General features: G+C 45.3%; 1 protein-coding gene across 2 annotated transcripts in view; it reads left to right on the top strand.

Annotated features, from left to right (window-relative positions):
• The first annotated feature begins 9,613 nt into the window (after positions 1-9,613).
• CFAP97D2 (CFAP97 domain containing 2) overlaps positions 9,614-26,397 on the top strand; it is a 34,511-nt gene continuing 17,727 nt past the window's right edge. For both annotated transcript variants that reach the window (XM_078443205.1, XM_060636597.2), the window contains exons 1-3: positions 9,614-9,707; positions 23,407-23,487; positions 24,404-24,521. In XM_078443205.1, coding sequence (XP_078299331.1) covers positions 9,657-9,707; positions 23,407-23,487; positions 24,404-24,521 — 250 coding nt within the window. In that variant the 5' untranslated portion in view covers positions 9,614-9,656. The remainder of the gene's footprint in view (positions 9,708-23,406; positions 23,488-24,403; positions 24,522-26,397) is intronic.

Below are 26,397 nucleotides of genomic sequence, written 5' to 3'. Positions count from 1 at the left end.
ACCTGGGTGTCAGGTATGTCTCCGTACCGGCTCGACCTACCGTGTGAGATTGGAGCCATCGGTATTACTAGTTACTGGGTCTGGGTGCCATTTCACAATGATCACGTCTATTTTTAAAAATTAAGCAACCCCAGGCACCTGAGTGGCTCATCGGTGAAGTGTCCGACTTTGGCTCAGGTCATGATCTCACAGTTCATGGATTCAAGCTCCGCACTGGGCTCCGTGCTGACAGCTCAGAACCTGGAGCCTGCTTCGGATTCTGTGTGTGTGTGTGTGTGTGTGTGTGTCTCAAAAATAAATAAATAAACATCTTTAAAAAATTAAAATTAAAATTAAGCAACCCAAGAGTGTCACTGGCCCAAGGATAAGATGGCAACAGAACACTCTTCTGACTTAAAACTCAGTTTTGTCCTGGGAGAAGCGTCAGAGCTCATCAACTTGCTATGGGTGAAGTGACAGCTGGTAAGGAAGAGGGAACAGGTCTAAGGAGGGAGACTAGGGTCCTAGTTTTAAACAAACCATTTAAACCAATATAATTGTATGACTGTAAGCCAATATAACTGGGTTTCTGTCTGAGGAACCCAACATAATGTCCAGATTCTAACTACTCAGTGACTGTCCAGTTAGCCAGGCCATGCAGAACACCTTCATTTTAGGAAGTTCAAAGCACTTTAAAAATTCTTCATGCCAGGGGCGCCTGGGTGGCTCGGTCGGTTAAGCGTCTGACTTCAGCTCAGGTCACGATCTCACGGTCCGCGAGTTCGAGCCCCGTGTCGGGCTCTGGGCTGATGGCTCAGAGCCTGGAGCCTGCTTCCGATTCTGTGTCTCCCTCTCTCTCTGCCCCTCCCCCACTCATGCTGTGTCTCTCTCTGTCTCAAAAATAAATAAACGTTAAAAAAAAAATCTTCACGCCAACGTGAACCTAAAGATCTTGCAAGTATTTCTTTGGTTTTCTAAGGGAGAAATAAAGAAAGCCAGTCAACTAGAAACTGCAGGTTTTTCTATTCAAGAAGACAGTCACCTGCACAATTTCCTGGGAGGACAAACGTGAGCAACGAGCAAAAGAATTACTTCCCCTTATGGTCTAGATTCTCTGGGTTGGCCTGTGTTCATTGCGGATGGCTCAAGACTGAAGGAGAACTTATCAGCGCTTCTTGCAGCGCTAAACCAGTGCCCAGAATGCCACCAGGAGCCATTGACATCCTGATGCCCCTTCTCTGCTCTTCACATCTCTGGAGGCTGTTTCTCCCTGATTCTACGTCCACAGGGTGGAAGGCAGCTCCCTCGACTCCCCAGGTTTTGTGGGTGTCCCGGTGCCAGCACATGCTGAGACAGGCTAGTTGAACCCAAATACCAACTTCAGTTTCTAAAAGGATCGTTTTATTGATCCACTCAACTGAGGCCCAGGCCAGCAGCAGTGATGGGCATTACATGGTAGGACCATGGCAGCCAGGGGCAGGTCTGGGGAGGGGGGAGGGGAGCTGGACAGACCCAGCTGGTATCTGTAACACACACTTATAATAAGATTGTAATGGAAAGAGAGCAGAGATGATGAGATCTCCCCACAGATTTGAAGAAAGCATAAGAATGGAAGTTAAGAAGCCCAAACCCTGACAAGCCCAGGGCTAGGGAGCTGTGTTCCCTCAAGCAGACTCACCAAGACCCCTGAGACACAGCTACCTTACTGAAAATATGAGACTGGGCTCGGACTAATGCTATAACCCTGTCCATTCTCCCTGACTACTCATTCTTCCTTCCATCTGTTCTGACGACCAACCCCTCCCCCTGCCAGAAGTGCTCCTTCCACACTGGTGCTGGCAGGTCTGAGTTCCAAATGGCTGTGTCGAGAAGGAGGTGAAAATAACTTCCAGGACGACAGGGACACCAGGACTCAGCACCCTCGAGGGGGGAGGAGTGGGGCATCCCATCTGAACTCCACCCACCAGATTCTGACATGGGGCCCCCTCCTTCCTGCCCCCACTCCCCCTTGTGAGTTGTTGCTTCAAGTGATGCTCATTTATGGTGGAAGGAATAATGAAAGAAGGTGAAGCAGCGTAGCCTAAGGAAAGGGGTGAAGGTGGAGGGGAGACAGATCACAGCTGTCCTGTGCAGAAAAGCATGTTTCTTCAGCGTGACTTCAACTGCCAGAATTAGAATCAAACAGTAAAGATCACGAAAAGGTAAATTTCAGATCATTTCAGTTAGTTTCTCAGTGAATTCGAGTTGCCCTAAGTTGAAAATGCTTCCACTGGAAACCTGGATGCCCCATCCCTGTAGTTATTCACATATCAGAAATCTATGAATTGAGGAGGGTCAGAGCAGACAGCACTGTTCAGTCTGGAGACCTGGGGACACCGTTGTTTCAAAGTCTTCCCCTCTGGTCCTCTCTTCCTCTCAAAGCAAACCTCGGACGTCAGGTCCCTGTGTCTCACCGACAAGGACGCCGAGGTGCAGAGGTGAGTGACAGCATCAAGACAGAGCTGGGATTCAAGCCTATGCCTCAGACTTCTGGCCCAGGATTCCCACCCCAGGCGGTGCGGTGCGGGTGGAACCAGGCAGGTCCTTAATCACCGTGGCGGGGGGGGGGGGGGGGGGGGGCAGGGGGGGTGCATGTCTCAGCACACACTTCGTTCCTGTACATCCCGGCTGATGGACAGCGTGCTGAGTGCCGATAAGAAAATGATTTGTCAAATTTGATCTGTCTTTCTAATCAGTTTTGGTGAACTTGGCTCAAACTTCCAAACGTAGTTTGAACGGCTTGTTACCCTCTCCATGGCTTCTGTCAATTCCCACTCTTCCCACCTCCAAGGCCCTCATTTCTGAGCCATGTGCATAAATGCTTCTCCGTTTGGTCCTGAACTAGTAGGCACGCACCACACTTCCCCACCAGGAAACCCGTTTGCATCTGGGTTTTGAGAGCTTACAAGTTCCTGAGGACAGCTGTACCACACGACAGTCACTGGCTTCTCCCGCAGCTCCTCCAGCCCTCCGTCTTCCCCCCTCACCCTCACCCCCAGCCCACCCCGGCCCCTCACAGGCACAGACCCTTCCCAAGGGTAGACCTGCCTTCTGCTCCAGCTGTTGGGTACGACCCTTCGACTCTTCGGGCCAGTCTGCCCTCGCCGGAGGCCTGGAACTCATAATAACGATTTATAACAGCCTCCCTTTCATCACACAGGAAAGGGACTGAACTGCTCTGATTTTACGAGACTGACCTTCGGAGAGAAAATCTCCCTCAGAACTAACCTAGTTATTTACCCTGCCTGAAGTTTCACCCATCGGTGGTTCCCAGCTGGGGGTGACTTAGCCCCCATGTCTCCCAAGGGGCAGTTGGCAATGTCTGGGGACGTTTTCGGTTGTCACTCTGGGAGGGAGGAGTGGCTAGCCTCCTACAACGACAGGACTGAGAACCATTCGCGCAGTCCTAAATGTCAACAGTGTTGAGGTTAACAAACCCTGAATTAGCCCATTTTTCTAGTTGCCTCACTGGAAGGTCTTCCAATTAGGCAATAAGCAATCTTGTGAAAACGTGGGAAGGGGTGGGGAGCATTGCTGGGAACAGACCCAGCAATCTCTCCACCCAGATTACCTAGTGGAGGTAACCCTCTCTAAACTCACAGGGCTCTGGGGGAAGGAAGGGAAGGGGACGGAATGACGGGCATGGGCATTGTCCCCGACTAGCCCTGCCAGAGACGAGGCTCCACAGTCAGCAAGCAGAACAGAGATGAGGCCCCCATTCACAGCCACCCTTCGGTCTCCTCACGTGCCAGGAGGGCAGCGCCCCACGGTGCGGCTCCCCAGCAGAAGGTCCAGGCACCCCCGCTCGGGTGAGGGCTGGCCTCTTCTCTCGGTCATCCTCCTTCTAAATTGGAGGAGAAGGTGCAGTTTTTCAGTTGCATTTTCTCCTTTTTCTTGAAAGGAAGGATATGTTGCCAAAAATACTCATGAACTGCTTCTTTGTTTTTATGATGAAGAAAATGCTTTAATTATTTTACAACTGCATCTGCATTTAAATGGCAGCAAGGAACCGTGGGGGAGAAAGCCTGGGGCCCTGCCCCCGCATCCGGGCTCTGGAGGGTCCCCAGGACAGAGTCTCTGGCCCCCCCACCCCGTTGCACTCACTCACATCCCCGTGCTTAGCTCGTGCCACCGTGAGCCTGGCTTCAAGGGTCTGGAGACCAGGGCAGCCACACCAGGCCCGGGAGGACACCCCCCAGCAGCCTCCTGGCTTGTTGGTTCTCCCCCCCGCCCCCACCAGGGCTGGCCGCCCTGCTGACTCCTCTTCAGCCCACACCGCCTCTTCCCTGCACCCTCACCCTCAAGGAGTGACCCTCCCTTGCAGATGACAAGAGCTTTGCCCAAACGCCTGACTTGGGGACCAACAGCAAGTGACAAAAAGTGGCTGCCAGGTAAAAAATAAATTGGGGCTGAGGACAGGGTGCTGTTGCCCACGTGACAGTCTCTGCAGGACAGGGAAGAGCGCCACCCCCAGCCCCGCAGCTCTGCGTCTTTCTGACCCCGCCGCTCTGTGCCCTCCCCTCTCCATGCTGGGGGCTGGCAACTTGGTGGCTTTGCTGGGTTTCTGAGCAAAAGCAGGCTGAAAATCCAAATCAGGACTCTACTCAGCCTGGTGCGGAAGAGGGAGGAGGCAAAAGAAGGGTCCCTAAGATCCTGTCCAGATGACCTAGCCGGGAGCACGCTGTGACCCTGCAAAGGTCACAGTGCTTACAGTTTTCTTAATCTATGGCCTCTCACTGCAGACGCGCTAGCTCGGCCACACACGGTGACGGTGACGATAGTGTCACTGCTGCTGCTGGTGAAGCTGTGATCCATCCACTGGCCGTGTGATCGGAGAGGGTTGTTTGCCTCACAAGGGGATCCATCTGGGGTTGGGGTGAGGGACAGAGTTAGGTTTGTCTGATTCTCTGAATTCAGTGGATGTGAGAAGCAGAGTCGGGGAAGAGATGCTGGGCTGTAAGCACTGTAAGCAAGTCCTAATACGCACTTCAAATGCATTTGTTTAAAATTAACCACACAAATATGATAAAATCCATTTTAAAAATTAAAATTAAAAATCGCTTAATTCCCTCCTATAAGAAGTCAGGTTTTCCAAGATGTCTTCTGGGCTCTGTGAATCTTCCTGAACCTTCCTGACTCTTACATATTGCAAGAGGAATTATTTGTTTCTGCTTTATCGGGTTTATAATTTTCCCAGTCATGATAGTCTCTGCTGCACATTAACAACATGCCGTCTTGTTAACAGGAGCAAGGCCTCTGCCTCGTGGGCACTGGGGGAGCAGCTCTCCACCAGCAGGGATATAGAGTGCACTGAAATTCATCACTAGTGGGCATAGCCTTTCCTCTCTCTAGTCTAACTCCCTGAGAGCATCTCAGGCAGGAATGACGGACCTGAGTGAACCCTCTCAGGACTAACACCGTGGAGATGCTATTGCACTGAGTAAGGTCGACAGTCAGCACCACCATTACCGATGATTGGCGTTTGGAATCCATCACAACACCCAGCACATGTATCCAGTTCAGCTTGAAAGCCCCTCTTGAAGGTCACAGGGACATCCCTGTCTTGTTCCTTGCCTTAGAATTGCATTGCTTCATTTCCAAATACACGGGATTCCTAGTTATCTTTTGTTGTTAATTCCTAGCTTGATCCTACCGACAACATGTTTTACAGCTCCGCACAAGGCTGAATTTTGTAAATTTTGTGGATGTTCCTCCTGTACTAAGAACTTTTGTGGTTTCTGTACCCTGCAGATATTTCCTTTTTTTTTTTTTTACCCCTTAAAACAGTAAGTGTAGTTTCCCTATAATCCATGTCTCATGACCTCAGTGTCTGTTTCTCTGGGGTCTGCTCTGAGCTCTCTGCTGGTTCCAGTTGGAGACATTCAGTTTGCCAGACGCTCATGCCATGGAGATGCCAGAGAGTTTGAGGAGCTTGGGAGGGTGGGAGCATCACTTTCTCTTAGCACCTTGAGACATGGTCAGCCCAGGACTACTTTAGCCAATTTCACTATTTGAGGGCTGCTCAAGCAACGTGAGTTGTGGCTGCAACTTTCCTCCATTTTGGTCCCTTGTCTGTAGTAACTCGGCAGCTGCTTTGGGGGGAAGTCTTATTAAGACAATATCCAGTATTTTCAGTTGTTTTCCCTGGGGGAAGAGCCCAGCCCACCCTTGCTGAAGTAGATACCCCAGTTCTTTGGTTTGGCCTCTCCAGTGACCCATACTCTACAGAGGGCACTGGAGACACATTCATTCTTCTGTGAATCAGTATTTGCCTCCAAAAACTGAATCAATCTGAAGTAATTTGAGATTGTTTTTAAACTACTCTGTCCTGTGGGATAAAAATGAAGTCTGTTGCTTGGTTTTGATCTCATTGCTCTTCTGGGAAGGCAGAGGAACACAAAAACCAAAGCCTGAACTTAAGGTTATAGTCACAAGACACATACAAAGAATTATGAATATTAAGGATTTAATTACCATATATTACTTCACAAATGCTTTATACCATTTATTATATACAATATTATAATCAATTGTACAGGGGCGCCTGGGTGGCTCAGTTGGTTGGGTATCTGACTTTCACTCAGGTCATGATCTCACAGTTCATGGGTTCAAGCCCCACATTGGGCTCTGTGCTGACAGCTCAGAGCCTGGAGCCTGTTTTGGATTCTGTGCCTCCTCTCTCTCTCCCTTTCCCCTGTTTGTATTCTCTCTCTCTTTCAAAAATAAATAAATTCTGTGTCTCCCTCTCTCTCTGCCCCTCCCCTGCTCAAGCTCTGTCTCTGTCTCTCTCAAAAATAAGTAAACATTTAAAAAATTTTTTTTAAATTGTACAATAATGACCTTCACATATTCAGGGAATCACCATTTCAAGGTATTTCTAGTAAACTCAATATTCAAGTCAATACTGAGCCAGAAAACACTGACTAAGGCTGAAGCTAAACATACAGGTATTATCTGAATAAACAAATCAAAATAGGCTTTGCTATTATTTTGTGCAAAGTATAAATAGAAACATTCAAACCTAGATTAATGTTAACAAATTTCTTTAATTAAAAATTCACGAAATACAAAGTGGTATCATGGATTAGATCTCAGAATAGAAAAAGAACATTACTAGAAACTGATAGTGACACTCTTAATTAAACTCCAGACTTTCCAATTTTCTACTTTTATGAGTAATTCTTTTTTTAATTATTTTATTTAGTTTTCAAGTTTATTTATCTTGAGAGAGAGAGAGTAGGGGAGGAGTAGAGAGAGGGGAGACAGAGAATCCCAAGCAGGCTCCTCAATGTGGGCATAAACTTGACACAGATTCGATCTCATGAACCATGACATCATAACCTGAGCCGAAACCAACAGTTAGACACTTAACTGACTGAGCCACCCAGGCGCCCCTATGAATAATTCTTTGATGTGCATAAATCCTTGTCAGTGTTTCAGATTATTTCCTCAGGAGAGATTGCAAGGAGTTACCAGTTAACTGATTTTTTTCTGGTCTGATCTTGTTAAGAATGTGTTATGAACCAACACTTAGTTTGAGCCTGAATGGATGGGTGTGCCGTGCAGCTGACAGTGATCTTTCTGGTTCAGTGTGGGGTACGTCTAGTTCCTCCAATCCTCTGCTGTGGGGCCTCACCAACACGTCAAATCAAATAGCCAGTGTTAATTGGTGGTCAGTCGGTTAAGAGCAAACATAGGTGAGTGGGAGTAAGACTCCTTCCTGAGATCACTTATGTGATAAAGTGCATCAGTAATAATGTGTGTATCACAACCACTCTGAGCACCCACAGTGTTAAGAAAAAAACAAAAGCAAAAGAAACAGAACCTTTAAACATCATTTACTCTGTCCATCTTCTACTTCGCCCTCCAGCTGTGGTCTTTCACACAACCATGAGCAGAGTGGACAGAACACTGCTCACATCCCTCAGGTCATTGGCAGTGATGCTGAGCATGGCCAGGAATTTCTCAGCATGTGTGCCAAGCTCTGGAAAAGAAAAAGACTAGAATCATATAGAACCAGCCCCACAGTCTGAATAGAAAAATCTTGGGGTACATTTGGGGACTTCATTAATATCGATGCCATTATGTCATTAATGGCAGGTGTTCCTTGAGCGTCTGAATATAGTACTGAATATGGGGCTTGACCAATGACAATAACTGGGTAAAGCAAATAAATTATTTTATTTTTTTAAATGTTTATTTACATCTGAGACAGAGAGAGAGAGAGACAGAGTGCGAGCAGGGAAAGGCAGAGAGAGAGGGAGACACAGAATCTGAAGCAGGCTCCAGGCTCTGAGCTGTCAGCACAGAGCCCGATGTGAGGCTCAAACTCAGAACCGCAAGATCATGACCCGAGCCAAAGTCGGATGCTCAACTGACTGAGCCACCCAGGCACCCCAACAAATTAATTATTTTAATAGAATTCCTCTGAATATGATGTATAGATTTTATAGGCTAGGGAATCTTAATGAAACCTATGTCTTAAAGTGCCAGCCGTATTTTTTAGACAGTAATTCTTACATCTATCTTCTGTGTATCCATAATTTTCTTTAGAAAATCAATTAATACCTGTGAACTAAAATAAATTGGTTTTTGAAAAACCCAACTTTTTAACTCTCAGTACATGAACAATTTTACCAGCCTGCAAAGTCTTCTGCCAAACTTTTGAAAAGCATTAGAACCAGCTAAGTGCAGCACCAAAAGCTGGGTGGGAAAAAGGCATATTCTGATTTTATTCCCATCTTATTCTTCCCAAGTCTGACTCAGTTTAGGCCTAGCTAATTCTAAGACTGACAGCCACTGGATCATGCTCATGTGCAGAACACAGTTCTTAATAATGACCCTTTTCTGTTCTGCCTGTTGACACACAGCTGAACAACGAGCCCCTGAATGCGGTTCTGTGCTACAACATGTCCACCGTGGGCATGTGATGACACCCAACAATCTGAAACGAAAACAATATTGTTATTTTGTCATTAGCCAATTCCTCTAATCATGCCATCTCCAATATTATGCCTGTGATTTCAACAAAGATGAACAGCTCAACAGATATTCTAATACCACTGTCACTTCTTCCTTCTCATGGAAAACCTATCCCAACCAGATAAAAACCAGAGAGAGAGGAATGGCTTAAAATGGCTAAAACTTTCTATAACTAACCGTCAAGTCAATTAAACCCATTGCAAGTAAAAATAAATAAATAAATAAATAAATAAATAAATAAAATCTGGAGTAAAAATATCTGTCCAAATTATTATAGGTTATTCAAAGATAGGAAAGGGGGCTGGATGGGAAGCAGGAAAGGGAGGAAGAGAACGGGAAAGGAGAGGGAGAGGAGAGGGAAAGGAGGGGAAGGGGAAAGTCTGTTGAAGGACCAACTCTCTGACCTTTTCCATGAGCACAGGGGAGGTGAGCAGTGGGCATAAAGACGGCGTCACTAAGCTACTTAAGATCTCTTGAGAAAATACCCTTTTGGAACAGAAGGATCTTCAATTCTCCTTTGCTAAGCTTCCTCTTGCCCTTTCTTTTCTGCCTGGCTTGGGCACCATGACAACTGTCAGGTGACCCAGCAAACACAGCCCTCAGCAGCCTGCACCAAGGCCGCCAGTGGAAGGGAGCAGTGGGTTTTGCTGTTTGAGATGCAGGGACAGCGCACCTGGGAGAAAGCCTACCAGCATCACCGGAGAAAGGTAGGAAAGGCAGGTGCCAGGGCACCACCCGCAAAATGCCAGCGCTTTGCCTGGAAACCAAAAGCTAATTTTATTTTCAGAGATGGAACGGTTGAAATGATATTTCCTTAAAAGGTTGGTCATGTGTGTTGCCACACAATAAAAATTCTGTTGAGTGGATTATGGTTATTTTAGGACTCTGAATTATGGCGTGTTTATAAAGTACTTAATTTTTCCTAAATGATTTGAAAGTGTGTTAAGACACAAAGATCCAGGGACCCTCTCCCTATCAAAACAGCATGTTCCAGGGAGAACTAAAAACTGACTTTTATCTCTACTAGGAGATATGCTATTATTTCCATTTATTTATTGCAAATGTGGGTATCATTTGAGAAGGTCACCTTGTGCTTTCAAAATGGCCTGCCGTAGTGGCCACTGAGATGTCAGTGGGGCCATCCAACTCCATGGTGCTCAGTCGGTGCTGTCTCTCCGTGTCTGTGTTTCTCAAAGTTGAGAAATGCTCTTAAGAAGGGAGCATCCTGGGGAGGGGGTATTGCTTTGTGATGTTCTGAAGGCATCTCCCCAGGGCAGGGACCCAGGGTTTCTGCAGAATACAAGATCCAGGCTAGCCTTTCTACTCCTCCCAGGATTCTGCCTGCCTGGGTGGTGGGGACACTGTGTTCTCAGGGAGGTCATACTTACTTCAAGGCTGCTCCAGTGCCCACGCACACCTGGCCCTGCACCCACTAACCTCCTTGGGAGCCCGGCTTTCCTCAGGCTCACCCCCACTTCCTCAGACCTCCGGGCTTCCTACGATCTTCTCTGTGCCCTCTCTTAAGAAGCACACCCTCTTCCCTCTCTGGTTCCTGTGTCTGCCATCTCATGTCACCACATGATTGATGTAATGTGTTTATTTTGTCCTATTTGTTCTCCCATCTGGGAGGACGGTGACTGCATTCTGCTGCTATGATATCCTCAGTACCTAGAGCACATAGTGAGTCACGGTTAGCAAATAGTGGTTGGCAGGGAAAAATTGAAAGAGAGAATATGACAATAAGTACAAAATCAGTTGGCATCACCTCTTTGAATAACAGATAAGAATGTAAATGCCATGAGGGTTTTGTTCATGGATGTGTCCCAGAGACTAGAATTGTCCCCGGCAAGAGGTAGGTGATTGATAAACACCCCCAATGTAAGTGAGTAGCTAGGCTCTATGCCTAAGAGACTGTAAGACAAAGAAGATTTGAAATGGTCAGGGTGGGAAGTGGGGGGCTATGAAGAGGGAGAGCCAGTAGCTGGCATTTGATGTGGGACCCAGGTGTGGCTGTGGAGTGTGAAATCACATGGCCCTGATGAGTGCAGCTCCGAGACGTCCCAGAAACAACATGGTTGCTGGGCCTAAGAAGGCAGCGCTGAAACACTCCGATATGGCGTGGCCAGCAGCAGAGGGCGCGGACCCAGGAACTCATGATCCCAGCATCAGGTGTTAAAGGGAGGGCCATGCGTCTTACCTGGAAGGGAATGAAGTGAAGACAGGGAGCCAGTCTCGGGTACAGTCAACTAAGAAAGCTGAAAAGAAGGGCACGGTGGGTACACAAGGGGGCAACTGGGGCCAGAGGGACCAGTCCAGGTGGGGGTGGTGCCAAGAGTCCCAGCAGAGGCTTTCTGGCGAGGAGAGGAGAGGTCAGGACAGGAGGACATCAGAGGGCAGAGGGTGCAGAGTGCTGGCAGGGCCATCCTGTGGTGCAGACCTCATGGTGGGAAGATGAGATGCTCCAGATGGGGAAGGCCCCAGTGAATGACTGGAATCTGGGCCTGAGCAGAAGGGTGTTGGAGCAGAGGCCACACGGCCCCCCCTGGAGGCAGCAGGGAGAGCCAGCAGGCCTCTTTTTACCACCCCAGACCTCACCACTTGGCACTAAAACTTAAATCCTTCTTCCTTATTAAGAGTAAGAGGAGCCAGCTCTTTATTTAGTTTCTTACCGCTTGGCTTCCTTGGGAACATAAAGGACTTTGATGCACTAGAAGGGGGAAAAAAGATTTATGGGAAAGTGCTGTGCCCAAAGCATCTCTAGAATCCAGTGCCTTGTCGTCAGTCTGGCATCTCAACAGGACCTTCTATCTTAGAGCCTGAACACCCATTCATGCTAAAAATAAAACTAAAATAATCTTAGTATAGAAAAATTGCTACTGATATTTCCCTAACATAATAAAATATGAATATCTCAGCCCTAAGACAGTATCTCAGTTAATAGGGAAACACTAGGGGGACCTGGGCAGTTCAGTCAGTTGAGCATCTGACTTTGGCTCAAGTCATGATCTCGCAGTTCATAAGTTCAGGCCCCACATCAGGCTCTGTGCTGACAACTCAGAGCCTGGAGCCTGCTTTGGATTCTATGACTCCCTCTCTCTCTGCCCCTCCCCTGTTATCACTCTGTCTGTCTCTCTAAAAAATAAATAAACATTTTTTAAAAATAGGGAAACACTCAAGGTATTCCCTATGAAGTAAGAAATAAAACAAGAATGCCTACACTCTTATATACCCTTTTAAATTGTGTTGGAGGTATTAGCCAAAGCAAGTAGACAAGACAAATCCATTAGGCATGAAAATGAAATGAAATACGTATCTGGCTTTTTTTTCTATTTGTAGATGAAATGAGTAAATATCTGAAGAACCCAGGAGAATCAATAGAAAATCAAATTTAAATTGGGAAAAGTAATTGCAACTTATATCACAAAAGGTTAATACCCTTATATGCAAGGATCCTCTAAAAATAAGAAGAAAAATGCAAACCACTCCATATGAAGATGGGCAAGTGATATGAACAAAAGTTCACAGAAAAACAATTGCAAACAGCTCTTAACCTACAAAAAGTTGGTCAATTTCACTTATAACAGAGACATGCAAATGAAATTTGCACTGTAATACCATTTCTCACCTATCAGGCTGGCAAAAATGCCCCGGATTGTTGGCAGTGCTCTGGGAGAGAAGCAGTGTCAGCAGCGCTTGTGGGCACGCAGCAGAGAGCAGCCCCACTGGGGATTTAGTGATACCTAACGAAACTGCACATGCACTTGGCCTCTAGCCCAGAAGTACCCATTCCAGAGGCACACTGGCAAAGATCCAAAAAGAAATTGCGAAAGATGCTAATTGCTGCAATATTTGTAATAGCAAAATTGGAGCTAACCCAAATGTCCATCAAAAACAAGCTGGGTCAGTAAGTTAGGATGATGCTTTTACATGATGAAGTACTATGCAGGTCCAAAAAAGGAATAAGAAACCTCTCTATGGACTACTATAGAATTGTGTCTATAATATATTGTGAGATTGAAAAAGCAACATGGAGAAAGATGTGTAAAATGTGCTACATTTATCCAAAAAAGAGGGATTGAAAATATATCTATATATACTTATATATAAATATATTGACACACACACACCTATTATATATCCTCATATTTTCAGAAATGAAAGGTGTGACAGCAAAATTAGACTTGTCATCAGGGAGCAGGGCAAAGATGACAGGGACCTCTTAGAAAAGGCACTTGTTTGACAGATTTGACTTTGGAGCTAGGTAAATATGTTACATATTATAAAACAAAATTAAACTTAAAAAGCATTCCAAATACCGAAAATAAAATGAACCTGAGTGCAGGTGCAGTTGGTTTCATAACCATATTGAGAGGAACTATTTCAGTTGTCTTTATGTTTTACATTTATGTGTTTCTTTTTTATTGTTGAGGTAGAGTTGACACACAATGCTGTATTAGCGTCAGGTGTGCACCACAGTGACTCGACAGTCCTACACGTTGCTCAGGGCTCGTCACCATGAGTGTGGTCACCATCTGTCACCATACAGGGTTGTTACAGTTCTCTGTGTGGTACTATTCATCTCCCTGACTTACTTATTTGATAACTGGAAGTTTGTACCCCTCACCCCCTTCGTCCGTTTCACCCATTCCCCACCTCTCCTCCCTCTGGCAACCACTGGTTTGTTTTCTGTATTTATGAGTCTGGTGTTTGTTTGTTTGGTTATTAAGAGTCCATATTGTCTTCCTCTGACTTATTTCACTTAACATTGTATCTCTCTGGGTCTACCCATGATGTCACAAATGACAAGACCTCACTCTTTTTTATGGTTGAGTAATATATGTATATAGTATATGTATATAGTGTATATACATAGCATATATATAGTATACATATAGTATATATATATGTGCTATATATAGTGTACATATATGTATATATGTATATAGTATATGTATATACTATTTGTATATAGTATATGTATATACTATTTGTATATACTATATGTATATACTATATGTATATAGTATATGTATATACATATAGTATATGTATATAGTGTATACATATATACATATACTCTATATATATTATATATAACATAGAGGTTCATATATCCTTTTGAATTAGTGTTTTCACTTTCTTTTGGTAAATACCCAGTAGTAGAATTACTGGATCATATGGTATTTCTATTTTTATTTTTTTGAGTACTACACACCAGTAGCACTTCCATACTGTTTTCCACAGTGGCTACACCAACTTGCATTCCCACCGACAGTGGATGAGGGTTCCCTTTTCTCCACATTCTCACCAACACTTGTTATTTCTTGTCTTTTTGATACTAGCCATGCTGACTAGGTTGAAGTGATCTCTCACTGGTTTCAATTTGCATTTCCCTGATGATGAGTGATGTTGAGGATCTTTTCATGTGTCTGTTGACCATCTGGATGCCTTCCTTGAAAAAATGTATTTTCAGGGCCTCTGTCCATTTTTTAATTGGATCGTTTTTCAGCATTGAGTTAGACAAGTTCTTTATATATTTTAGATATTAAACCTTACTGGATATGTCATTTGCAAATATCTTATTTCGGATACTAACCCCTCATCAGATATGTCATTTGCAAATATCCTCTCCCATTCTGTAGGTTCCTTTTTCTTTTTGTTGATGATTTCCTTTGCTGTACAAAAGTTTGTCATTTTGGTATAGTCCCAGTAGTTTATTTTTGCCTTTGTTTCCCTTACCCGAGAGACATAAATATGTTGCCAATGTCCACGAGAAGTCAGTATTATTCTTATGGACCATGGGTGTTTAGGGTGGGATAAAGCCAATGAGTAGCTCTGATGGTGTCATTGAGAACTGGGAATTACAGCTCGAGAGAAGGGAAATACAGAACTAAGACTCATGAGCCCAACTAAATGGAATGGGGTTCTGAACCAGAGCTGGAAGGATCAAATGGGCTTTGTCTATGGCAAAGGCCTTCAAAGAAAAAACCCAGTATAAACAAAACTAGCACCCAGACCATGGTCTCTAAATGTCATTTCCCACTGGAAGAACCAGGCTTTGCTGTAATAATGGTGGATTCCCAGTTGAGATAAGATATTTACAAGATAACCCTGTATCACCTTGTCACTCCAGAAAGCAAAAAAGCTGTCAAAGCTATTAGCATTGTTTAAAAAGCCAACTGTTTGATAAAAACCCTCAAGAATGTAGGGATAGAAGGATCGTACCTCAAGATCATAAAAGCCGTATATGAAAAATTCACTGATAACATCATCCTCAATGGGGAAAAGCTGAGAGCTTTTGCCATAAGGTCAGGAACACGAGAGGGATGTCCACTCTTGCCACTGTTATTCAACATAGTATTGGAAGTCCTAGCCTCAGCAATCAGACACCACAAAGAAATAAAAGGCATCCAAATAGGCAAGGAGGAAGTCAAACTTTCAGTCTTTGCAGATGACATGATACTCTATATGGAAAACCCAAAAGATTCCACCAAAAAACTGCTAGAACTGATCCATGAATTCAGCAAAGTCGTAGGATATAAAATTAATGCACAGAAATAGGTTACATTCCTATACACCAATAATGAAGCAACGGAAAGAGAAATCAAGGAATTGTTCCCATTCACAATTGCACCAAAAACCATAAAATAGCTAGGAATAAACCTAACCAAAGAGGTGAAAAATCTATACACTGAAAACTATAGAAAGCTTATAAAAGAAATTAAAGAAGACACAAATAAATGGAAAAATATTCCATGCTTTTGGATTGGAAGAAGAAATATCGTTAAAAAGTCTATACTACCCAAAGCAATCTACATATTTAATGCAATACCTATCAAAATAACACCAGCATTCTGCACAGAGCTAGAAAAAACAATCCTAACATTTGTATGAAACCACAAAAGACCCTGAATGGCCAAAGCGATCTTGAAGAAGAAAACCAAAGCAGGAGGCATCACAATCCCAGTGTGGTACTGGCACAAAAACAGACACTCAGATCAATGGAACAGAATAGAGAACCCAGAAAAGGACCCACAAACGTATGGACAACTAATCTTTGACAAAGCAGGAAAGAATATCCAATGGAATAAAGACAGTCTCTTCAGCAAGTGGTGCTGGGAAAACCGGACAGCGACGCGCAGAAGAATGAACCTGAACCACTTTCTTACACCAGACACAAAAATAAACTCAAAATGGATGAAAGTCCTAAATGTGAGACAGAAAGCTATCAAAATCCTCGAGGAGAAAGCAGGCAAAAACCTCCTTGACCTCGACCACAGCAACTTCTTACTCAATATGTCTCCAGAGACAAGGGAAACAAAAGCAAAAATGAACTACTCGGAGCTCATCAAGATAAAAATCGTCTGCACAGCAAAGGAAACAATCAACAAAACTAAAAGGCAACCGACAGAATGGGAGAAGATATTTGCAAATGACATATCAGATAAAGGGTTAGTATCCAAAATTTATAAAGAACGTCTCAAACTCAACACCCAAAAACAAATAATCCAGTGAAAAATGGGCCAAAGACATGAACAGACACTTTTCCAAAGAAGACATCCTGATGGCCAACTGACACATGAAAAGATGCTCAACATCACTCATCATCAGGGAAATACAAATCAAAACCACAATGGCTAACGTTAACAACTCAGGCAACAACAGATGTTGTTGAGGATGCAGAGAAAGAGGAACTCTTTTGCACTGCTGGTGGGAATGCAAAATGGTGCAGCCACTCTGGAAAACAGTGTGGAGGTTCCTCAAAAAATTAAAAATAGAACTATCCTACGACCCAGCAATTGCACTGGTAGGTATTTATCCAAGGGATACAGGTGGGCTGTTTTGAAGGGACACATGCACCCCCATGTTTATAGTAGCACTATTGACAATAGCCAAAGTATGGAAAGAACTCAAATGTCCATCGACAGATAAAGGAATAAAGAAGATGTGGTATCTGATACTCGACAATCAAAAAGAATGAAATCTTGCCATTTGCAACTATGTGGATGGAACTGGAGGGTATTATGGTAAGCGAAATTAGTCAGTCAGAGAAAGACAAATATCATATGACTTAACTCATATGAGGACTTTAAGATACAAAACAGATGAACATAAGGGAAGGTAAACAAAAATAATATAAAAACAAGGAGGGGGACAGGGGTGCCTGGGTAGCTCAGTCAGTTAAGCGTCCAACTTCGGCTCAGGTCATGATCTCATGGTTCATGAGTTCAAGCTCCTCACTGGGCTCTGTGCTGACAGCTCAGAGGCTGGAGTCTGCTTCCAGTTCTGTGTCTCCCTTTCTCTCTGCCCCTCCCCTGCTCATGCTCTGTGTCTGTCTCTTTGTCTCAAAAATCTCAAAAAACATTAGGGAAAAAAAAAATTTTTAATGAGGAGGGGGACAAAACAGAAGGCACTCTTAAATACAGAGAACAAACTGAGGGTTGCTGGAGGGGTTGTGGGAGAGGGGATGGGCTAAATGGGCAAAGGGCATTAGGGAGGACACTTGTTGGGATGAGCCCTGGGTATTATACACAGGGGATGAATCACTGAATCTATTCCTGAAATCGCTATAGCACTATGTGCTAACTAACTTGGATGTAAATTAAACAATAAAAAATAAAAGTCAACTGTCTCACTGGCCCCAGAGGGACATGTTGACTATCAAAAAGGATGTCAATGGCAGTGTACTGAAACACATCAAATATGTTTGAATTTTTTACTTCCTAATGATGTTAAACAGAAACACCTTATCCACCCCCTTTGGAAGGTGCTAAGAACAACTTGTTATTTTGAAAATTAGTAAATAAAGAGAATGCAGTTATCCTGCAAAAGTGAAGTGTAGACGTATTCCAGCAAATAAATGTGAAATGGATGACAGAATCAGAATGTTTCTAATTCTCACAAAAACAGAGATAAGCAGAAATGTGTACCTTGTGATAAAATATCATCATGGGGTAGTCTTGCCAAGGAAAAAAAATTGAACCTGAATTTCTAACTATCAGTTTATAGGTAGTGCCAGGCATTCAGTCAGCAAAATCCAGACTAAGAAAGTCTACAGGACAAATTATCTGATTTCCCTACAACACATTGCAAGGGCGGAAATGGAGGCAAAAACTATAATTTAAAGAGGTGCAAGAGATACATCAAGTAAGTAAAATTTATGGACCTTTTGACCTAGGTCCTAAGTCCAACAAGCAAACAAGAGAGAGGAGAGGGGAGGGGATAATAGAAGACATGTGGGCGGTGCCTGAATACTTAATTAAAGAACTGTTGTAGGGGCGCCTGGTGGCTCAGACAGTTAAGCGTCAGACCCCAGCCCAGGTTATGATCTCAGGGTTTATGAGTTCCAGCCCCGCGTCGGGCTCTGTGCTGACAGCTCGGAGCCTAGAGCCTGTTTCCGATTCTGTGTCTCCCTCTCTTTCTGCCCTTCCCCCGCTCACACTCTGTGTGTCTCTCTCTCCAAAATAAATAAACATTAAAATTTTTTTTTAAAAAAGAACTTGTCAACTTGGTGTGATTATGGTATTGTAAGCATGTACTTTTAAAAGGTTCCCTATGTTTTGAAGACATATATTAAGATGTTTAAGGATGAAAAAGATTTGCTTGGCTTGATTTGCTACAATCTCAGGTGGGGCAGGGGCAGTGGGTGGGGGCAGAGATGAAACCGGATTGGCCCTAGTTAGCTTTGGTGAAGCTGAGTGAGACTCCATGGGGGTTTGTTATACTATTTTTCTCATTTTTATTTATGGTTAAAATTTTATACTACATTTTTTTAAATTCATAATTTTGAGTGGAAAAAGCAGCAGAGTGGGTAGGTAAACATGATTTCCATAAATTTAAAAAGATAATAATAGAAAATATTGGTTATGGGTGCCTTCATAGTGGTAAAAATGCAGACACAGGTGGGAAGGATAGGGGCTGACTTCAGGATGGGGTGGCCTGGGGAGGTGCAGGGGGCGGGCTGAAGCAGGATACAGTGTCAGGTGCAATGTGAGGTCTCTATAGGACAGGATGTTTGCGCTTGTTAATTCTCTATGGGGGGAGGGGCTCTTCAATATCGTTGCTCCGGTCTCTGCCCCCTCCCCCCCACACTTCTGAAACACATTGGTGGGACCCGTAGATGGTGCAACGAAGGAGGCAGAGCAGGGTCAAGGCTGCTGATCTTCCAGAGCCATCAGAACGCTCTATTCCATGTGCACACTCGTCTGGCAAAACCCAACTGGAAAGGACTGTTTACACTGTCTTCTAGCCGCACCGGCAGCTGAGGTGGCCGAGGCGAGCCTTTCTGCGTCACCGGGGTGTCAGGCTCTTGCACTCGGCCAGGCTCGGCCGCCTCTCCTGTGCTGTTGGCCCTCGAGAGCCTACACGGAGGATTATGCTTCTCCATTCTAGTACTCCCTGGACTGGACCTTTTCATTCGATAATTCTCCAGTTACTTTTAATTTTTGTCAGAGTAATGTAAGCACTTTTGAAAAAATTAAAAAGTACCAAAACACTTTAAGAAAAACAGCAGTTTCTCCCCATGGCAAAGCCCCATTCCAAGGCAGCCGTGCTCAACGCGTCTGGCAGTTTCTCCTGGTTTTGACCTCCATTTTTCAGAAGAATATGCTCATTTGCCGTATCTTCTCAATATCATCGGTTTTTATTAAGTCAATAACCAGTTATAATGACTATGCAAAACCACTTATTTTTCAGTCAAGTTGTAATTATATCTCCTTTCTTACAATTTCTTATAAGGGTTAATAGTTGCTTTGTTGTCACGTTGCTTGAGTTTTTTGTATATTTGTAGTTATTTTTTCTCAAATATTCCATATTCCATCAGTCATCAAATGCTGATGAATAAATTCTCAAACACTCAAGAACATCAAATAGTCTTTCAGTCCCCCACCCCCCACCCCTCTTCAGCAGTCCTCCCTCCACCTTCCTGCTTCCGGTGGGATGGCACGTTGTGTACGCTCTGGGCCCACTGAGCTGATGATGCGCCGGGAGCTCCCTGTGCCGTCTCCCACGTTGAAAACCCTTTTCCTGGACACCATGCTTTCAGCACCTTGGTTTATGCCCTCGCTGAGATGAAGCACATCGTGCAGGAGCTTCCCAAGTGCAGCAGAGGTTTTCGTTTGCTTGGGTTTGTTTTGTTTTGTTTTGTTTTTTCTTTTCTGTTTTGTCTCTGTGTTAAAAATGCTTTTATTCTCTCATCTCTCTTGATAGAAACTTTGGTATGAGATTCTAGGATCGAAATCACCTTCCCTCAGTATGTTAAAGGCACTGGCCCTCATCCTAAGTTGTGGTAATGAGACATGCTATAACAAATAGGCCCTAACATCATCCTCGTGTAATCCCTGCTCCTGTGCCCGTGTGTGGGCAACTCCAGACCAGCTCCACTCACCTGTGGCTCTTCCACCATCAGGCTCTGTGAGGGGAGAGGACACAGAAAGCACACCTGCTTCCTAGAAAACCTGGCCTAAAACTGGAACTTCACTCTGCTGATGCTGCATTGGCAAGAATTCATCACATGGCCACTCCCAAGTGCCAGGAGTCCTGGGAAATGCTGTCCCTGACAGGACATCCATTTCCCAGGGACAGCTCCAGACTGCGGCTGGGGGAGCATGAGCTATGTTAACGGATGGCCAGCCCTCTGCTGCAGCCACCACCTTCTTTTAAATATCCAGTGCCATTCTGACTCCTGTGTGACTGTGGGTGCTTCTTTCCGGAAACTTCTAGGAAGGACCTCATCTTTATTACTGATGTTTTCACATTCTGTAATGACATGTTTTTATGTGAGTCTCTTTGAGTTCATTCTGATGGATCCTTTCATTTGAGAGAATCTAAAAATTCCTTCCCTTTCTAGGAACCCTACTAGTTACATGTCAGAGACCCAATATCAACCCTCTGGTTTCCTTTTATTTTCTCTTCTGCTGCCCATCTCTCTGTTTTTGGCTCATTTTGGAGAGGTTCCTTAGTTTCATCCTCAGCTCCTTTGTTCAATTTTTATTTCAGTTTTAATTTTCAAGGGCTAATATCAGTAGTCATTTCTTTTTCCTGGAATCTCATTCTTGTTTTATGGACACAGCACCCTCTTTTGTCTCCCCAAGCTTGTTACTTACAGTTTACTTGCTGTTTTTCTCTGATCCCTTCATCTTCCCTGTTTCTTCCACCCCCTGTTAGTGTCCTTATCTCTCTCTTTCATGTTGGAGACATCCTTCCAGTGTCTGGAGAAGGAGGTCGTGGACATTGACTGGAGGCTCTACATACAGGTGGTGTTTGGAGCAGTTTACTCTCCTTGGAGATCTGTCTGGGGAACCTGTGAAGTTTTAGGCACAGGGTTGGGAGAAGCACTGACCCCCACCTCAGCCGCACCCACTTTGCCCTCAGCCAGAGTCCCCCATACCCCATTTCTCCAGAGAAGAAGTTCTGGTATCTTCTGTGGGGAGAACTTGGCCACCTGCCTCATGAGACAGTGAAGACAATGTCAGGGGTCTCAGTTTCTTGGAAAGACTCACAAAAGCCCCCACTCTGGGCCTCTCCAGGCATTTGTGGTTCCTGATATCTCTTGGTGCTAAGCCTGTCAGTGGTTCTTGGAGGTGAACCCTGTCACTTGCCATCATGTCCACCTTGGCAGCTGTCTCCAGCTGTTAGTTACTCCAGTTCCATCTTTTCCATCATACTTTCCCCCAAGATTAAACATCAGTTGGTGATTGTGCCAAGCCAATCTGTGCTATGGTGACTATAAAATGGCAACTTTCCAGTGTCTCCACTCTTTCTTCATCTTTCAACTGTCATGTCTCTGTGCGAAAGAGCTTCCTTTCATTTGTATGTAATGCGCATAATAGGCAAGAGGAGCATCTAGGAAGACAGCGTGTTCCAAAGACCTTGGTCAAAAGCAAGTGCTATAATAAAGCAAGCTAGTGTCATACTTTAATTTTTTTAATTTTTTAATGTTTATTTTTGAGAGACAGAGAGACAGAGCACGAAGCAGGGAGATGCAGAGAGAGAGGGAAACACAGAATCCGAAGCAAGCTCCAGGCTCCAAGCTGTTCAGCACAGAGCACGACATGGGGCTCAAACTCCCAAAATGTGAGACCCTGACTTGAGCCGAAGTCAGATGCTTAACCAGCTGAGCCACCATAGTGTCATATTTTTAATAACCATAATTAGCCTAAAATTTTTACCTGTAGCCCAACTAACTTGCTTCTAGATAGCCCCACCCAACACAGGGTTTACTGGCCACCCCCCAGACTACTCACCATCTTTATTCTTGTCCTGGAGTCCCCAGGCATCAAAGCTGCAAGACTTGGGCCATTCTTCAGCACCCCTTTCTCCCTCATCCCCACCCCAACAGACACACGCCTCCCAGGAGGCCTGACTCCTGCAGACCCTACCCACAGCACAGAGGCACACCTCTGCTCACCACCCCACAGCTGCATGACTGGATGAATACCCCAGCTGTGTGGCCCACCAGCCCACCTCTGGTCTTGTCTTCTTCCACACACAGTGACAGAGAACCTCCAGGTCACGTATGTGTTTGTGTTTCTCCCTTGTTTCTGTTCTTTAGTCCTCCCTCATGTTAAGGGCCAAGCGCCAATTCCTGTGCATGCTTTTCAACATTCTTGCCATCCAACCCTTGGTCTACACCAAGTATCTAGAATATGGAGGAGGGAGATTCCTATTTATTGCAGATGGTAATACAGATAGCCCTCGCGTACTTACTCCATCACATTTTATTTTATTTTTAAGTACTTATTTTAGAAAGAGAGAGAGAAAGAGCACATGCATGACAGGGGTGGAGAGAGAGGGAGACAGAGGATCCTATCCGCACTGAGAGCGCAGAGCCTGATGTGGGGCTCAGACTCACAAACCTTGAGATGTTGACCTGAGCGGAAGTTGGACGCTTTTCCAACTGAGCCACCCAAGGCGTCCCAGCCCAACACATTTTAAACTGTAAATTTCTTCCCTTCTTTGCGCATTTTCTGATGGGAAACTGCAGAGATCGTTTTTGAGTTAATCAATGTTTCAGGTGCCCATCCTGGGCATGTTGCTGGAGGCTCAGAAAGTAGAATGAGGTGGACATGGTTTCACAATTCAAGTCTTAAAGGCCTGACAACAGAATAGAAATGTCTACTGGCAGTTACATTTCATGAGTCCTCACTCCATACCCACTTAATTCTCTACTTGAAAATGACTCATTTCCCAGGGCTGCCCCTTGGCCTCCGGGGGATACTTGGATTCTGAATCAAGCCCGAGCCTCATTCAGGAGTGTCTGTCCAAGGCTGACATGGTCTCTTCAGTGCCACAAACAATTATCTATACTTGTCCCTGGTGCCACAGCCCAGAAGCTGTCCAATCTGAGTTCATGTTAATTGCCGGCTAAAAGTGTGCCTGGGGTCACATTGCCTCTCTGTGTCACAGGTCCAGGATGCCCAGCCCCTTGTGGACACTCGCGCCCCACTGAGCCTCAGCCACCTCTGCCTGAAACTCAAGAAGCTGAAGGTAATGCCAGTTCTTCCTCAGTTGCCCTTGTAACTGAGGAAATGTGGCCTCAGAAACCCCAGAAATGGAAACAGCCGGCTCGGCAAGGGATAAAGGTTCCTGTTGTTGACAATGCCGGGCCATGTCAGCAGCCCGTTAACCTCACTCTGCCAGCACAGGCGGGTAGTAGGGGCATGGGGACCCTTCTCCAGTCTTCCTGCAGACATTTGTCTGCAGAGGAGAGGGCGGAAGGGGCAGGAAGGCGCAGTGGCAGGGCCTTTCTGGAGCAATCGGTACCCTTCCTTCAAACAAGACCATTTCTTGACCTCCACAGATATTTTATTTCTTGAAGTTTAAGCCGTCTGGTGCTCATGGCTATGCTGACAGTAGTGCCTCCAGAACAAAATGCTGTGTGCTCTTTATGTGCCTGTTAGTGATGATATCTGAAGTGGGCAGAGCAGAAGCTAAACGTCATCCTCAAGCAAATCAATAGATCAGTGAACTTTAAAACCTAAAACAAGAGATTTTTCATTTCCTCTAGGCTCCCATCTCTTCTTCTGCACAGTATAAAATCACCTCTCTTAAAACATGAAGTGGTTTCCTCATTAGCATCATTCACTGAGTTTTGGACGGTAACCCAATTTCACAAAGAATCGTAGTGTTCTTGCTGTTACTTCCATTCTGAGCATATGAAATTTGGCCCCTTCCTAACGTATCCCGATTTATAGACAAAGGAGCCTGCATGTGTCATACTCGTTGTTGAAGCTTGCTACAACAGCTCTTGCTGATATTTGAAGAGGCAGTGTAAACCTGCAGTGTGCCCAAGTCAAAGGAAATGTGGGGTTGAAGGAATCCACTAAGTAAATCTGCACGGTAATGGCCTAGATGCAGCTGGTGCTTCCGAAGGCCCCCCATGTGTCTGTGTGTCTGTCCGCAGCTCGAGGAGGAGCGTCTCGCGGTCATCGACAGGGATAACCGCTTGCTGCTGGAGAGGGTGTCCTGCATCATGAGGACCAGGGGACAGACTGAGAAAGAAACAACTGCACATGTAAGAGGTAACTGGGGCTCCTGCACCCCCCAGACAGCACCAAACCCAGAAGGACCCGGAGTGCTCAGCTCCAGGGCCTGCACAGGATAGCTGCCCCTGAGCCAGAACGGGGCCTTTCCTTCCCCTCCAGAGAGCCCTGTGCTTCCTGCTGTGTTGTCCACGAATCAGAGTATTGCCTGGGACTCAGGCTGATTCCGTGCCCACCGCAGAACAGGGACACAAACAGTAGCTCTCAGTGCTGTGAGCTCACCGCGCACCTGTGCTGTCCCACTGTGCTACATCATCTCACTGCCTAACTCTCATACTCAGCCCATGAGGAAGGGTCTATTGTGCTTCTTGGTGTACAGATGGGGAAACTGAGGCACCGAGCGGTGACAGAACTTGGTGAGGACAGCACCTAGAAACTGGTGGAAGCAGGTTCCACCCCAGGGCCTGTGCCTGCCAGGCATTTCTCCTAGGTTTTCATCTGCAAAAGCAGCCAAGGCTGTTGTTTTCTGCCAGCGCACCATGGGCCCAATATTTGTCTGGAAACGGCATCAAAGGCCATGCACTCCTGTCTCCAATGTGGGTGGTGACTGCTCCTGCTTGTTGCAGACGAGGTGGCCACTCCCAGCCTCGTGCTGGTGCTGCTTTTTCCCAACCACATTGTTTTTTACCCAAAGTGCAGTTCTCTGTAGAAATGGAGAATAGTAGGCCTCCATGGTCTTTAAAATCTGCCTATAAAAGTTTGGAGACAATTATGAGTCCTAAAAGCCCCTCTCATTGTCCTTTCCTTTTAAATGCGACAGTTCAGTAGTGACAGTGATGGATAATTGTAATGCAGGTGGGTTTTCAGAAGTGATCAGTCCTCTTAAAACCTTTAGCCTGTACCTGTCTCCAAGAAGCTCAGAGTGGTTTCCAGATTCTGCAATAAATTAAAATTTAGTTGACTCTCAAGCACAGGAATTGCGTCTTATAGAAAGGCTATAGTGGGCCCAGACCAAAGCTCCATGGGAAGAGTGGATCGTACAGTCCTGCTGGGCTGGGTTTATCAAAGTAATTTGTCTCCCAGTTCAGCAGTGGTTCACCTGGGGCTACACTCTGAGGGGCCTGGAAGGATGGGGAGCAGGCCTGCGTGTCAGGAATGGCTCCTATGCTTCATGGCTGCAGCCACTGTCCAGCCTGTCATTAAAAACCTGGAGCTATGGGTAGACCTCCATTCTCCTGGGATAGTTTACATTACATTTGGAATCACTTTCTGCATTAAAGACAGATATTTCACCTGAGTATAAAAATCACTGTTGAGTGATTAAAGCTTAAAAGCTTAAAGCTTAAAGCTGTTATGAGGGAGCCTAGGCTAATAGTTAATCTCCATACAACTCAGGCCAGGATAGGCTCCTACAGGGAGCTTCTCACACAACATGCCTGGATTCTCTTTGATAAGCGAGTCCCTAGCAGCCTGGAGGGGAATCCACACAATCAAATGGCTCCCCCCTCAGAACCTGCCTGATCTGTCACACACAGGAAATAAGGGAAGAAGGAGGGAAAAGAGGAAGCAGAAGTGATCCCGGGAGGTACCAGCCAGTCAGAAGCCCACAGGAAGTCCCTGGGCTTGAACAAGGGAGCCAGACAGAACCAGACTTCAGGAAACATGAAAGGGATGTGAGGGGCCAAAGGTGGCCTGTGAACCGACCCAGCTCCTTCCACACCAGGAAATTATTTTGGCCGGCTTTGCAAGCCACATACCCCCTCCTTGTCTTGCTTGGATTTAAAGCAGCAGAAGACCTCCTTTTCCCTTCCGACATATTTCTCATTGTTCAGCTCTGGGCCATATGCTGAGGACAAAGGGTGGTTGCTTTGCACGTTCAAACTCAAAGCGAATTCAGCTTCGCGCAACTCTTGAC

The sequence above is a fragment of the Panthera onca genome, chromosome A1, assembly GCF_046562875.1.
Source record: "Panthera onca isolate mPanOnc1 chromosome A1, mPanOnc1 haplotype 2, whole genome shotgun sequence".
NCBI lineage: Eukaryota > Metazoa > Chordata > Mammalia > Carnivora > Felidae > Panthera > Panthera onca.
This window is presented reverse-complemented; position numbering and strand designations above follow the sequence as displayed.